General features: G+C 43.1%; 1 protein-coding gene across 5 annotated transcripts in view; it reads left to right on the forward strand.

Moving 5' to 3' along the window:
- The window catches only part of kiaa0825 (KIAA0825 ortholog), a 424,011-nt gene extending 418,382 nt beyond the window's left edge, over nucleotides 1-5,629 (forward strand). For 4 of the 5 annotated variants that reach the window (XM_080189112.1, XM_080189116.1, XM_080189113.1 and 1 more), the window contains one exon: nucleotides 5,012-5,629. In XM_080189112.1, the coding sequence (XP_080045238.1) occupies nucleotides 5,012-5,108 (97 nt within the window). In that variant the 3' untranslated portion in view covers nucleotides 5,109-5,629. The remainder of the gene's footprint in view (nucleotides 1-5,011) is intronic. The other variant, XR_013886683.1, reaches the window with a different exon arrangement.
- Nucleotides 5,630-17,104: the final 11,475 nt, after the last annotated feature.

Consider the following 17,104-nt stretch of genomic DNA (forward strand, 5'->3'; position numbering starts at 1 on the left):
CAGTTAATTTTGTACTCGAGTTGCCACAGTTCCTTTACTTCCATGGTCCTCAGTTTTGTTAACAAGTCAATGATCAGACGCCTTTCGAAGGTCCATACACACAACATCATTGCAGCATTTTCAACATCCCTCAGTATTGCTTCACAGAAGATTGAATTAAATGTATTGAACACTCGCAGCTTTATCTGCAAAAAAATTAGGCAACAAATGATAGGTTTGGAACTCACTTTCACTTCTTGCACCATAACCGATCTTGACATCTCCCACCAGTCAGGCACACCAAAACACCAACAGAAGAAAAAACTTAGATTTATTCGTAAAAAGTCATTTGTGCACTTTATCTGGCACTGAGTTGGAGTCCTTTCATTACTTGGCAATTGAAATTCTCCAAGAGTTGCAACTTATAAAATATGCTATGATTTTTCTCCACTTGTGCCCTTGTCAGTTGCTGGCTTTGGTGAAAGAATGGATAAATGACCAGGGATACCCCACCACTTTGTTGAAATACAATAAGAATGGATATATCATGACTTTCCCCTTCTCCCAGGCCCCTCCCCCATCCCCTTTCCTCCTTCCTTTTGTCCCTAGTTAATATTGTATTGTTAACAAGTCATCATCTGAATCTGTGTGGCACAGCATGGTGGTATGTTGCACAGTTGGGACAGCTGCCTTACTTACAACTTTAAACAAATAGATTCAAGTGCCAGATTTTCATTTAAGCATTTTCAATTCAAAACATATCCTTTGATAAAGTATTATATATGTGTACAGTTTCATAAAATAGTGTTAGAAATTTGATTTAGTTTGACAAAGATATATTAGCAGGTGTCTTACTGAAAACAGGGATCTAGTTAAACATTAAAAAGGCCCAGTGTTTATTCGTTTACATCCTAATCATGAATACAGCCATTTGTGTATTGCTCTGCCAAAGTAATTGCACTTTAATATGTGAATTAATTTAAAACTTTTCCACTGACAAATCTGCACTACTGCTGTGCCAGTTTGCATCTTCACAATACTAGATCATTGACAGAAAACATTTTTGTGTGAAATAAGTTTTGTTGCCTTTGATAAGCAGTCCTTATGAGTTTTGTTGTACATTTTTGCTTTAAATATTTTAGCACTTATCTGGAGTTATCAAGCTCTTCACATTATGTTGCAAATGATTAGTGGTTTTCACCTTCTTTGAGGGTGAAACCACAAACTGTCAATGAGGATTAGACTCTGTCTACATTGCGGTCAGGATCAATGGAGTACTTCAGGTGCTTGTCAACCGTAAAGGGAAATCAAAATAAACACAGGTGGCTGGAGGATGATAAGGCGCCCTTAATTTCACAGCTGAATCATAGTTATTTTGTTGGAAGACAGTCATCATAGTTCCAGGGTAATGTCATCACTGAAATCATCACTACTTCAGGGTAGGTCCTAGATCCAAACATCTTCAGCTGCTTTACCGGCACCTTCCTTCCATCATAAGGTCAGAAAATTGCACAATGTTCTGTGCCATTCGCAACTCCTTAGATAATAAGCAGTCCATGTCCAAATGAAGGATTACCTGGATAACATCCAGGCTTAGGCTGCCAAATGGCAAGTAACATTTACACCACAGAAGTGCCAAGCAATAGCAATTTCCAACAAGACAGAATCTAACCATCATCTGCTGGCATTCAATGGCATTATCATTATTGAGTCCCCCACTATCAATGTATTGCGGGATTACCATTCACCAAAAACTGAACTGGACTAAATACTCTGGTTATAAGAGCAGGTCAGAGACTATGAATCCTGCGGCGAGTAACACACCGCCTAATTCCTCAAAGACTTTCGACCATCCACAAGGCATAAGTCAGGAATGTGATGGAATACATTTCATCACATTCCTGGGTGAGTGCAGCTCCAACAACACTCAAGAAGCTTGACACCATCCAGGACAATCAGCCCACTTGAAAGGCACCCCATCCACAAACATTCACTCCCTCCATCACCAACACACAAGTGGCAGCAGTGTATACCATCTACAAGATGCATTGCAGCAACTCACTCAACCAATACCATAAGGACAAGGGCAGCGGATCCATGGGAACACAACCACCCGGAAGTTCCCCTCCAAGCCACTCACTATCCTGTCTTGGAAATATATTGCCGTTCCTTCACTATTGCTGAGTCAAAATCCAAGAACACCCTCTCTAACAGCACTGTGGGCATACCAACACCACATGTACTGCAGTGGTTCAAGAAGGCAGCTTACCACCATCTTCTCAAGGACAGTTAGAGAAGAAGAGTAAAACCTGGCCTAGCCAGCAATTCCTACATCCAATGAATGTATTTTAAAAAATTGACACCACCAACTTTTGTCAAGAAAGTGACCAAGTTTTTCCTTCTGAATCTATTTGTTGTCTGGCCTCAATTCGTACTTGACTAGCTTCTTAGATTAACTGCCATTGCAACCCTGCCTCATGTAATATGCAGCAATTAATTCAGAATTTTTATTTAAAGTGTCTGTAGGTCAATCTTATGTCACTCTCTTTGTTCTGATATGATGAGGCGGAGAGAACTGGGTAGCTATCCATGAGATGCAGACAACCAGAATGCAGTTGGAAACAATGGGTTCTGTTGTCTAAGTGGGAGGGAATTTGAGGTGCATTAGTGGCCAGAAAACCTATAAATGCCAACTCCAGAGATGCTGCTGATTTAATGGCAGGACCACCATCACAATTCATTTGTTCTCATTTCCCACCAGCATCTGAAACATGTTAATGGGCAAATTAAAGGTCAGGGACCATTGTGGTTGAGTGTATCTCCCCCCCCACCCCCCCAGCCCCTCCAACTGTATGCATGTGCAGATACCGCCTGGAACGTGCCAAGTAGTTTGCTTATAAATTTACAACACTGTAAGTGTGAGACCATGCAGAAATTGACAGGTCACATACAATTATTGGGTGAACGGGCTCGTCTTAGAGTCATAGAGGTTTAAAACATGGACACAGGCCCTTCAGCTCAACTTGTCCATACTGCCAAGTTTTTTTTTAACCACTAACCTAGTCCCAATTGCCCACATTTCGAACATAAGAAATAGTAGCAGGAGTAGGCCATCTAGCCCCTCGAGCCTGCTCCGCCATTCAATAAGATCATGGCTGATCTGATAGTGGTTCAGTTCCATTTACCCGCCTGCTCCCCATAACCCTTAATTCCTTTATTGATCAGAAATCTATCTAGCTGTGACTTAAACACACTTAACGAGGTAGCCTCCACTGCTTCAATGGGCAGAGAATTCCAAAGATTCACTACCCTCTGGGAGAAGAAGTTCCTCCTCAACTCTGTTCTAAATTGACTCTCTTATTTTGAGGCTGTGCCTTCTAGTTCTTGTTTCCTTTCTAAGTGAAAATAATAAATTTGTCCCATATCCTCTGTACCCATCTTACCCATGTAACTATCTAAATGCTTTTTTAAAAGACATAATTGTACCTGCCTCTACTACAGCCTCTGGTAGCACGATCCAGAGGCTCACCACCCTCTGATTGAAAAAATTGCCCCTCTGGATCTTTTTGTACCTCTTCCCTCTCACCTTAAATCTATGATCTCTAGTTTTAGGCTCCCCTAATGTTGGGAAAGGATGTTGACTATCTACCTTATCAAGCCCCTTGTATTTTATAGATTTCTTTAAGATCACTCCTAAGCGTCGTATACTCCAGGGGAAAAACGTCCCAGTCTATCCAGCCTCTCCTTAGAACTCAAACCAGTAAGTCCCGGTAACATCTTAGCAAATCTTTTCTGCATCTTTCTAGTTTAATAATATTCTTTCTACAATAGAGTAACCAGAACTGGACACAGCATTCCAAGTCTGGCCTTACCAATGTCTTGTACAACTTCAACAAGATGTCCAAGCTCCTGTATTCAATGTTCTGACCAAAGAAACAAATGCCTTCTTCACCCTATCCACCTGTGACTCCACTTTCAAGCAGCTATGTATGAACCTGTACTCCCAGATTTCTTTGCTCTCTAATTCTCCCCAGCGCCTTACCATTAACTGAGTAGGTCCTGCCCCAATTCGATCTATCAAAATGCATCACCTCACATTTATTTAAATTAAACTCTATCTGTCATTCATTGGCCCACTGGCCCAATTGATCAAGATTCCGTTGTAATCATAGATAGCCTTCTTCGCTGTACACTATGCCATCAATCTTGATGTCATCTGCAAACTTACTAACCATGCCTTCTAAATTCTCATCCAAGTCATTAATATAAATAACAAATAACAGTGGACCCAACACCAATCCCTGAGACACACCGCTGGTCACAGGCTCCAGTTTGAAAAACAACTCTCTACAACCACCTTCTATCTTCTGTCGTCAAGCCAATTTTGTATCCAATTGGCTACCTCACCCTCGATCCCATTGAGATTTAACTTTACGCAACAACTTACCATGCGGTACTTTGTCAAAGGCCTTGCTAAAGTCCACGTAGACAACTTTGATTGCATTTCCCTCTTCTTCAAAATACTGCCATGGGATCTTTTACATCCACATCAAAGAGAAGACAGGGCCTTGATTTGACATCTCATCCAAACAATTGTGCCACATTATCTCAGCCAAGTGTCAGCCTTGATTTTCATGCTTAAGTATTGGTGGAACTTAATTCCAGAACTTTATAATTCAGGCGGGAGAATGCTATCAACTGAGCCAAAACTGATCAAAGTTAAAATTTAGTCAGTCGGTCAATGAAAGGTTAGAGTTAGTTATCTTGTGTTTCTATGAACCAATCAATGCACCAAAATAAATGAACTTTCTAATAATAAATATAGATAGATTCAAATTACACTTGACAACGAAACTAATTTATTGTTAACCAGCAATGATGTTAACCCGATGAGAAGTGTATTTAAATTTCAAAGCGTTCGAATAAATAAATGGATCCTGATATATGGATAGTACTTTATTTTAGGTTATGTGTAAGTGCATCAATAGCTACTGTTAGTCATCTGTAAACATCGTTTGATTATATCTTCCAGGTGGGAAATGCAAGCTGAATCAACTCTTGAAGCCAAAGAAAAGAATATGATAGAACATCTACAAAAGATGTATTTTAGCAAGGACAAAGAAATTTAGTGTGGCAATATAAGACAAATGAAAAACCTTGTTGCATATAAATAGTTCAGCTTTGCACTGAATTTGTAGATGTTATATTAAAACATTTGAAGCAATATAAGAACATGAACAGTAATTAAACATATTTTATGTGATGTGAAACTTGCCTATAAACTATGTTATACAAGCATAAAATCTGATGTGTTTAGTTGGATTTACATTGCAATTCTGAAGAAATCAGTTGGATTTTTAGACATTAAAACTTGATACTTTGTTTTGTTAGCTTAGAGTTACATTATTTCCATTGTCCACCTAATCTCTTAAGGGGTGCCATGTAGAACCCAGTTTATTCAAAATCTTACATTTCACAAATCTTTACCAACAAAGCAACACAGACTTTAGTCTTGACCACAGACTTGCTGGAAGAGAAGCCAGTGTTCTAGATCCTAATCACAATCTGATGTCCCTCCCGGAAATTCATTTGTAGTTGTTGGATGATGACAATTACTGTACTCCATTTAATATCTATGTAATAAATCACTCTGCAATTAGATATTAGAATTTGCTTGTATAGTTTTAAAATATATATGTTTTACGTATATTTTTTGAACAAAAACTGAATGTGGCATCAAGAACAAATCAGAGGCTTGCAATTTTATAGAGAGTCACTCACCTCCTTACTCCCTAAAGCCTGTCCACCATCTACAAAACTCAAGTCAGGAGTGTGATGGAATACATTCCATTTGCTGAGATGAGTACAGGTCCCAATCCAAGAAGCTGGATTGCATCCAAGACAAAGCAGAACATGTGACTTGCACCTCATCCACCACTTTCAGCATTCACACCCTCCATCACTGATGCAGATTGGCAGCAGTATATACCATCTACACGATGCACTTTAGCAACTCACAAAGGTTCCTTTGATAGTACCTTTCAAACTTACAATCTCTACCACTTTGAAGGACAAGATGCATGGAAACACCACAACCTGCAATTTCCTCTCCAAGCCACACACCATCCTGACTTGGAACTATCTGACTATTCCTAGGACAAAATTGCGGAACTCCCTAATGAACAGGACTGCATATGTAACTACACCATATGTCCGCCAGTGGTTCAAGGAGTCAGCTCCCCACCACCTATCCAATGGCAATAGGGATGGGTAATAAATGTTGGTCTAGCCAGCAATGACAGACAGAAGTCTCACAATACCTACTTAAAATCCAACAAGTTTATTTGTGGCAGAGGCTGAATGCCCGTGACCACTGAAGTGTTTCCCAACAGGAAGAGCACAGTCTTGCCTGGTGACTGTCGAGCAGTGTTCATTCATCCATTGTTGTAGCATCTGCATGGTGGTGTTGTGAGACTTCTGTTTTTAACCCCAGTCCATCGCTGGCATCTCCACATCATGACTAGCCAGCAATGCCCACATCTCATGAAATAGTTTTTTAAAAGTAGCATTTTTTCTTAAGTTTTTTTCAAAATAATGTGTAGGCATCAAAGTCTTTAAAAGAATATGTTCTGTTTATTTTCATTACAGTTCCTACAGTAGACCTTAATGTAGAATGACAGATCTGAGAGTCTGTTACCCCTGTCACTATCTTGTAGCATCTATTCCATAGAGGATGAGGCTGTGGGCAACAGGAATATGCACCTGTAATCAGAAAAACCTGCTGATATTGAAAATGGCAGGTATGGTAAAGCAGCCAGCGTATAACCCTGCTTGAAATTAATTCAAATTGTGAAACTGGTAGAATCATAGCGGTACTGACATGCTTGTTTTTCTGTTTACCGTATCTCTGTTTACTGCTGCTGTTGGGATTTTAGCATATCAAATAGGAAAATGTATTAAAAAAAAGCTTACTTTTGTTAAATCAATAGATCACTACTGATAATTATGCAGCATTCTGAAATTAAGTTGACTCAAAAGGTAGCTTCATAGTGGCAAGACTAGAAAAGGGAAAGCTTTTAAAACAAAAATGACCCATCAAGCTATACTGAAAGGGAGTTTTCTGTCCTTGTAGCCATAGTGGGGATGCATCATTGGAACAGGATGAAGCAACAGCTTGGGATCACAGAAGAAATAATGGGCACACAAGAAATGATAGTCCAGATAAAACTGTTTCAACAGAGTCAGCTACCCAAATTTGGAGTATTACCAATTGCAAAGGAAATTTTGGTAATCCTTAATTTTTATACTGCAGGGAGCTTGCAAGTACTGTGCCTCCGCGAACATCACAATGAGACAATTTATTTTAATTTTGTATATCTTGGTGCTTTCTTTTCTACACAATTGGGTAGAATTTCCACAAGGGTCCATCTCCCAGTATAACTGCTGCTGAACACCTACAAAATTCCCAAATAATGAGCATAAGTGGTCTCTGGTTCCCATAAAGAACACCATTGTGCTCAAGGACCAGACTATAATAATGTAACATCATGTAATGAAAAAGCCCTCAGAATTGTAGAATTATGCAGTGCAGAAGAGGCCTTTCAGCTGATTGACTCTGCAGAAAATCTTTAGAAGCATAGCCTGCTGTGACTCAGATTTGAACCAAGATTGCTGTGGCCAAAATGCAGGCTACTAATCACTGTACAATCACAGAGCCACATGCCCATTTCATTGGGAATTGTGACAACATATCGTGTCACTGCTCCAACTTTTTCACACTTAGGAAGTGCACGTCCAGAGAGTATGGCGAAGGCAGATTCAGTTGTGGCTTTCAAGAGGAAAATGGATAAGCACCTGAAAAGGAATGAAAACACAAGGTTATGAGGAAAGAGCAGGTCGGTGGGACTAACTAAGTTGATCTTGCAGAGACCAGGCACTGACAAAATGGTCTCTTTCCATGCTGCAGCCATTATATCATTCTGGAAGAGTTCCAAAACTTTTTAGTGGAAAGGTATTTCCTAATTTCACTCCCGATAGGTCTGGCTCAATTTTTTGGATAATGCTCCCTGATCCTAGACTCCCCAACTTGTAGAAAGTTTGTCTGCCCTTTTTGTATCCTTAATAGCTTTAAAACTTTTATCTCTTCATCCTCTAAATTTTAAGGCATACAACCCTAATTTGTGTAATTTCACCTCATAATTTAGACTCAGGTCACATTCTGGTAAAACTACACTGCACTCTCACCGTGGTAAATATATTCTTCCTAATGTGTCTTGCCCAACATTGCTCATTGTTCTCCAGCTGTGGACTAAATGGAGCTTAGTGTAGCCAAATCATGCTTTCTCCTCTTATTTCAATCTGCTAGATGTTAGGAGCTGCTAAATTAAGATTTTAATTTGGGTTGCTACAGGCATATGTGAATTTATTAATTTATAAATAGTAGCAAGATTTATTAGCAGCAGTAAGGCTTATCAGCACTAATAAGGTTTATTAGTACTAACAAGGTTTATTATCTAATACCGTCTGTTCCAACCTCTAGAGCAGTGGTGGGCAACCTGCAGTCCAGGGGGTTCACATGCAGTCCAGAGTTCCAATGGTTAGGAAATAGGGCCTCAGAAGTAGCAATCTCCAGATTATTCCCAGTACACATATAAAAATAAGAGAATGAAACAGATAAATGAGTGGCTGAAAAGATGGTAACCATGATGCGGAGATACTGGCGTTGGCCTGGGGTAAGCACAGTAAGAAGTCTCACGACACCAGGTTAAAGTCCAACAGGTTTATTTGGCACCACTAGCTTTCGGAACCTCAGTCTCCTTTTTTAGGTAAGTGAGGACTTGTGTTCACTTGTATAAGGATGGTCACCTCAGCACTTCACTTTACCACAAGCCACAGATAACCTCACGATGCCCCACTTCTCCAGCTTCCACTTTAAACACTTTAAAGAAGCCATCCCCTACAGACAAGCCTTCCGTATAACAGGATCTGCTCAGATGAGGAGGATCACAACAGACACTCCAGACACTGAAAGATGCCTTCATAAGAACAGGACATGGCGTTTGACTCATCGATTGACAGTTCCGATGTGCCACAGCAAAAAACTGCACCGACAAACATGGGACATGATAGACAGAGTACCCTTCATCGACTAGTATTTCCTCAGAGCAGACAAGCTACGACATTTCCAGAGCCTTCAACATGTCATAGATGAAGATGAGCATCTCGCCAAGGCCATTCCCACACCCCCCACTTCTTGCCTTCAAACAACTACACAACCTCAAACAGACCATTGCCCGCAGCAAACTATCCAGTCTTCAAGAGAACAGTAACCATGACACCACAAAAGCCTGCCACAGCAACCTCTACAAGACGTGCTGGATCATCGACACGGATGCCATCATCTCACGTGAGACCACCATCCACCAAGTACACGGTATATATTCTAGCAACTCAGCCAATGTTGTCTACCTGATATGCTGCAGGAACGAATGTCCCAAGGCATGGTACATTGGGGAAACCATGCAGATGCTACAACGAATGAATGAACACAGCTCAATAATCACCAGGCAGGAGTGTTCCCTTCCAGTCGGGGAACACTTCAGCAGTCACGGGCATTCAGCCTCTGATTTTCGGGTAAGCGTTCTCCAAGACGGCCTTCACAATACACGACAACGCAGAATTGCTGAGCAGAAACATAGCCAAGTTCTGCACACGAGCACCGCCTCAACCGGGATCTTCGGTTCATGTCACACTATCTGTAACCCCCCATGACTTGTCTGGGCTTGCAAAATCTCACTAACTGTCCTGGCTGGAGACAATACACATCTCTTTAACCTGTACTTCACCCTCTCTCCACTCACATTGTCTGTACCTTTAAGACTTGATTACCTGTAAAGACTCACATTCCAACCATTATCTTTGTGTCTTTATATGCCCTGTTTGTGAACACAAGTCCTCACTCACCTGAAGAAGGAGCTTGAGGCTCCGAAAGCTAGTGCTGCCAAATAAACCTGTTGGATTTTAACCTGCTCTTGTGAGACTTCTTACTGAAGAGATGATGATAAAGGGACATTGGGATCAGATTGGGGTTGGGGGGAGGAAAATTGGACCAATACAGGCCTAATGGGTTGTATAAACAGAGCCCAGACTGAGTTATTTTGCTAGTGCTATTGGGGAGGGATTAAACTAAATTGACAAGTGTAAGCGGACCATGAAGATAATATCTAGGAGGAATACCAAGGTGCAGTGTACTTTATTATTAATTAGCAAATGCAAATGCTCAAAACCATGACATGTTTAGTCCATCGCTTAATCTGTGGAGGTGACACTCCACACAAATGTTTGTATCTTACCAGAACTTCATAAGGAATTTGTACTGAGGCTCCAGTGGTGGAGGTTGGCTGCATAGGAGCTCTGGCCTGTCTTGAACCTGTTTAGCAACAATTATTCTCACTGTGGTGGTTCAAAGCCTGCCATTCGACAGATCAGGTTTGTCACTACTTTGTTAATAACCTCCTGTGTTTCCTATTCCTTAATAAAATGGATGTCTGCTGGTAATTGCTCAGGAAGGTAGTTTCATATCAGATGCCAAGATGGAAAGCAGGCAATAGATGTGTTGAACTGGTCAGCGTAGGAAGTGAGGTGCAGCATGGATGGTTTCAATCAGCTTGTGGGTTTTCACCAGTCAGCAGATACATGGGAGAATGATATTTTCAATGTTGAATAGAAGGCTCTAGTTATGATGTGCATTTTGTGCCTTAAACAGAGTCAACAAGATGTGTGTATGATAACTTTTGCCATAGGCACAATACTCTGGCACAACTTTTCAAGGTGAAATGAGGAAAACTTGCAGTCAATTGATTTTAGAATGTAGTGTGACCGTAGAGCAACTTCCATTCACTTTTTTGATTTGGAGTTGTCTAAACCTTCATGGGCTGTTGTTAAACAGTTGATCTGCCTTGTTTTTCCTTCCAAAGTAAAAACAGCTTACCAGGAATAGTAGCTCAAGAGTCCTTACATGAACACTTTAAAGGAAAGTGGACAGAATTTTCCATTATTTGCATGGAGCGTTGGCTGAGGTGAGAACACTAGCCTGTGGAAAATCTGGAAAAGTGTGAGGTTATGCACTTTGGAAAGAGGAGTGAAGGCATAGACTATTTTCTAAATGGGAAAATACTTTAAAAAAAAAATCAGAAACACAAAGGAACTTAGGAATCATTGTTCAAGATTCTTTTAAGGTTAATGTGCAGGTTCAGTCTGTTCTATGAGGATGTGTCTAGGGCGGTGGATAGAGGAGAGCCGGTGGATGTGGTCTTTCTTGATTTTCAGAAGGCGTTCGACAAGGTACCTCACAAGAGGTTATTGCAGAAGGTCAGGGGACATGGAGTTGGGGGTCGGGTGTTAGCGTGGATAGAGGATTGGTTGTCAAATAGGAGGCAGAGAGTGGGGGTCAATGGGTGCTATTCGGCTTGGCGGATGGTGACTAGTGGAGTGCCCCAGGGGTCGGTGCTGGGGCCTCAGCTATTTACCATTTATATAGATGATCTGGAGGAGGGAACCAAGTGTAGGGTGTCGAAATTTGCTGATGACACCAAGATTGGTGGAACGGCAAATTATGCGGAGGGTGTGGAGAGTCTACAGAAGGATCTAGATAGGCTGGGTGAATGGGCTAGGAACTGGCAAATGGAATTTAATGTTGGCAAATGCGAGGTGGTCCACTTTGGTAGGAATAATGGTAGGAAGGATTATTACTTACGTGGTGAAAAACTGCAGCAGGCGACGGTGCAGAGGGACCTCGGGGTCCTTGTGCATGAGTCGCAAAAACCCAGCTTGCAGGTGCAGCAGGTGGTCAGGAAGGCGAATGGGATGCTGGCCTTCATAGCGAGGGGGATTGAATATAAAAGTAGGGAGGTCTTGCTGCGGCTGTATAGGGCATTGGTGAGGCCGCAGCTGGAGTACTGTGTGCAGTTTTGGGTGCCGTACTTACGCACGGATATTTTGGCCTTGGAGGGAGTGCAGAGGAGGTTTACTAGGCTGATGTCGGAGTTGAGGGGGTTGAGCTGAGGAGAGGCTGAATAAATTAGGCTTGTACTCGTTAGAGTTTAGGAGAATGAGGGGAGATCTCATTGAGACGTATAAGATGATGAATGGGATGGATAGGATAGAGGTGGAGAGACTCTTCCCACTCAGAAAGGATAGTAGGACTAGGGGGCACAGCCTCAAGATAAAGGGGGGGTGGTTTAGAACGGAGTTGAGGAGGAACTTCTTCACTCAAAGGGTGGTGAATCTCTGGAATTCTCTGCCCGTTGAAGTGGCGGAGGCTACCTCGTTAAATATTTTTAAGACGCGGGTTGATGGGTTTTTGATAAGAGAGGGGATTAAGGGTTATGGGGAGAGGGCGGGAATGTGGAACTGAGCCACAACAGATCAGCCATGATCTTATTGATGGCGGGGCAGGCTCGAAGGGCTAGATGGCCTACTCCTGCTCCTATTTCTTATGTTCTTATGTTCACATGCAATGTTAGCATTCATGTTGAGAGGGCTAGAATACAAGAGCAGCGATGTACTTCTGAGGCTGTATAAGGCTCTGGTTAGAGCCTCATCTGGAGTGTTGTGAGCAGTTTTGGGCTTGATATCTAAGGAAGGATGTGCTGGCCTTGTGAGTCTCCTCTAGACCCTTTCCAAGAATGATCCCTGGAAGGAAAAACTTGTTGTATGAGGAACTGTTGAGGACTCTAGATCTATACTCAGTTTCGAAGGATGAGGGGGGAATCCCTGAAATTTGCAGGATACTGCGAGGCCTGGATAGAATGTTTCCAATAATAGGAAAAACTAGATCCAGAGGGCACAACCTCAGGCTGAAGGGACAATCCTTTAAAACAGAGATGAGGAGGAATTTCTTCAGCCAGAGTGGTGAATCTGTGGAAATCTTTGCTGCAGAAGGCTGCGGAGCCAGGTCATCGAGTGTCACTGAGAGAGATAGATAGGTCCTTGATTAATAAGAGGATCAGGGATCATGGGGAAAAGGCAAGTGGATGTTATCTACATAGACTTCAGTAAGGTCACTCATGGCAGACTGGTGCAGAAGGTGAAGTCACATAGGATCAGAGGTGAGCTGGCAAGGTGGGTGCAAAACTGGCTCGGTCAAAGAAGACAGGGTAGCAGTGGAAGGGTGTGTTTCTGAATGCAGGGCTTTGACAACTGGCATTCCTCAGGGATCAGTGCTGGGACCTTTGTTTGTTATATATATATATAAATGATTTGGAGGAAAATGTAACCAGATTGATTAGTAAGCTTGTGGACAACACAAAGGTTGGTGGATTTGTGGATAGCAATGACGACCATCAGAAGATACAGCAGGATATAGATCAGTTGGAGACTTGGGCAGAGAGATGGCAGATGGAGTTTAATCTGGACAAATGTAAGGTAATGCATTTTGGAAAGTCTAATACAGATAGGAAACATACCGTAAATGGCAGAACCCCTAAGAGTATTGATAGGCAAAGGGATCTGGGTGTACAGATATAGAGGTCACGGAAAGTGGCAATGCAGGTGGAGAAGGTAATCAAGAAGGTGTACGGCAGTTTAAAAATTCGTATGTCACGTTGCAGCTTTATGGATCCTTAATTAGGCCGCACTTGAAATTTAATGTTTAATTCTGGTCGCCACACTACCGGAAGGATATGGAGGCTTTGGAGAGAGTGCAGAAATGTTTTATCAGGATGTTGCTTGGTATGGAAGGCATTAGCTGTGAGGAGAGGTTGAAGAAACTTGGTTTGTTCTCACTGGAGCGATGGAGGTTGAGGGGCGACTTGATAGAAGTCTACAAGATTATGAGAAGCATGGACAGAGTGGATAGTCAGAAGCTTTTTCCCCCAAGGTGGAAGTATCAATTACTAGGGGGCATAGGTTTAAGTTGCGAGATATAAGGTTTAAAGGAGATGTAATGAGGCAGTTTTTTTTTACACCTGGAACTTGTTGTCGGGGGAGGTAGTGGAAGTGGATACAAAGAACAAAAACAGCCTGGGAAACAAGCCCTTCGGCCCAACGAGCCCACGCCGCCATTTTAACATTACCAGTCCCCCCTCCACCCATGACCCTTATCTATGGTTATGGCATTCCACATTGAGGGAAACTAATTTAGGGACAATTTATTACCTCCAATCAGCCTAATAGCACATCTTTGGGGTGCGGGAGGAAACCGGAGCACCCGGAGAAAACCCACGCAAGCACGGGGAGAATGCACAAATTCCCACAGAAACTGGCCCAAATCCATGTGTCTGCACAGCAAACAGTGATAGTTGCTGAGCTGTCGTGTTGCCCAACATCTGGTCCAGTTTAAGTGCACACTAATGCCATGAAGCTACTCTCGAACACCCAAGAGTAGCCCGAGTACGACCCATTGCGTGTATGCCCCTCGTTGGACAACAAGGCAGACCGACTTAAAACCTGTGGATTAAAACAGAAAAACATTAGTATCATTCTTCATACTTATACATTACCAGGGACGTCCCAATGCTAATGAACCTTATTCAAAACAGTCTCCTATATCCTCCCATCTCCAACCCACTCATGTGCCTGTCTAAATAACTCTTAAACAAATCCAGCGTGCCTGCCTCCACCACCTTGCTTGGCAGAGCATTCCATACCCCCACTACCCTCTGTGTGAAAAACCTCCCTCTAATGTCCATGTTACACCTCTCCCCTCTCACCCTAAGCCCGTGGCCCCCTCATACTGTGCGTCCCTAACATAGGAAATAGCTTACCACTGTTTACTCTATCTATATAGAACAAAGAACAAAGAACAACACAGCACGGGAAACAGGCCCTTCGGCCCAACGAGCCCGCGCCGCCGTCCCACTGTCTCAGTGTCCTATTCATGATTTTAGTCTACGCCTAATGTGCAAGGATCAGGGAGGTCCAATTTAGGGACAATTTAGTACCCAATCAATCAGCCTAAAAGCACATCTTTGGGGATGTGGGAGGAAACCGGAGCACCCGGAGGAAACCCACGCAACCACGGGGAGAACGTGCAAACTCCCACAGACACAGGCCCAAATCCATGTGTCCGCACAGCAACAGAGATAGTCTCTGAGCTGTCATGTTGCCCTCGAGATGGTCCAGTTTAAGCACACCAGCGACATGAAGCAATAGGCAACTCCCGAAGCAACGTCCAAGAGCAGCCCACTACAACCTGCCGCGTGCATGCCCCTTGCTGGACTTAAATGCCTGTGGAGACAAAAAAATTCATTATTAAACAGGCAAAGACTGTAACATCCCTGAGGCAAAACGTATTCCCAAGCCTACAATGTTTAGTAAGGCCTACTATATCCCCCTATATGTAGCCCGCTCATGTGGCTGTCTAAGTGACTCTTAAACAACCCTAGCGTGCCTGCTTCCACCACCTTACTCGGCAGTGCATTCCACACCCCCACTACCCTTTGCGTGAAAAACTGCCCTCTAATATTTGTCTTATACCTAGCCCCCCTCACCCTAAGCCCGTGACCCCTCGTTCTATCCATTTCTAATAACGGAAAAAGCTTACCACCATTTACTCTATCTATCCCCTTCATAATCTTGTAAACCTCTATTAGATCCCCCCTCAGCCGATGTCTCTCAAGGGAAAACAGCCCAAGTTCATTCAATCTTTCCTCGTAAGACAGCCCTTCCATACCAGGCAGCATCCTGGTAAATCTCCTCTGCACTCTCTCCAGGATCTCTACATCCTTCCGGTAGTACGGCGACCAGAACTGGACGCAGTACTCCAAGTGAGGCCTAACCAACGTTCTATACAACTGCAACATCAGACTCCTACTCTTATATTTTATACCTCTTCCTATGAAGGCTAACATACCATACGCTTTCCTCATCACATTCTGCACCTGCACCGACACCTTCAGGGACTTGTGCACTTGCACCCCCAGGTCTCTCTGCGTATCTATACTCCGGATAGTTCTACCTTTTATCGTATAACTCCCCTCCACATTATTCCGGCCAAAGTGCATCACCTCGCATTTCTCCGGATTAAATTCCATTTGCCATCTATCTGCCCAATCTACCAGCCTGTCTATGTCCTGTTGCATTGCCAGGCACTGCTCCTCAGTACCCGCCAATCCAACCATCTTAGTGTCATCAGCAAATTTGCTGATCACACCACCTACCCCCTCTTCCAAGTCATTAATATATACCACAAATAGAAGAGGTCCTAGTACCGAGCCCTGCGGCACACCACTGGTGACAGACCTCCAATTGGAAAAGGAGCCATCCACTACTACTCGCTGTCTCCTCCGCCCAAGCCAGTTCTCCACCCATCTACATACCTGGCCTTGTATCCCATGAGCCGTCACCTTTTCTATCAGCCTACCATGAGGGACCTTGTCAAACGCCTTACTGAAATCCATATAGACGACATCAACGGCTTGTCCTTTGTCAACCGTTTTTGTCACCTCTTCAAAAAATTCCACTAGATTCGTAAGGCACGACCTCCCTGTAACGAAGCCATGCTGCGTATCCCTGATCAGATTGCAGCGCTCCAGATGTTCATACATCCTATCCTTGAGGATCCTCTCCATTAGCTTGCCTATAACTGAAGTCAAGCTCACCGGCCTATAATTCCCTGGGTTATCCCTCTGACCCTTCTTAAACAACGGTACTACATTTGCAATCCGCCAATCCTCTGGGACCTCACCTGTGTCCAAAGAAGAGACAAAGATTTGCGTCAGAGGCCCAGCAATTTCATCCCTCACCTCCCTTAGCAGCCTGGGATAGATGCCATCAGGCCCCGGAGATTTATCCGTCTTTATACTGTCTAAAAGTCCCAACACCTCTTCCCTCGTGATGACTATTTCCCTCAACGGATCCTCAAACTCCTCAAGCACAGCACCAGACACCAGGCCCCTCTCCTGCGTGAATTCCGACGCAAAGTATTCATTCAGGATCTCCCCCATTCCCCCAGGCTCCAAGCATAGTTCCCCTCCTCTGTCCCTGAGAGGACCAATCTTCCCTCTAACCATCCTTTTATTTCTAACATAGGAGTAAAATGCCTTAGGATTTTCTTTAATCCTACCCGCCAAAGCCATTTCGTGGCCCCTTTTTGCCTTTCTGATGCCCCTTTTAAGTTCTCTCC

Source organism: Carcharhinus amblyrhynchos, chromosome 5 (assembly GCF_965287045.1).
Source record: "Carcharhinus amblyrhynchos chromosome 5, sCarAmb.v2.hapA, whole genome shotgun sequence".
NCBI classification, from domain to species: Eukaryota; Metazoa; Chordata; class Chondrichthyes; order Carcharhiniformes; family Carcharhinidae; genus Carcharhinus; species Carcharhinus amblyrhynchos.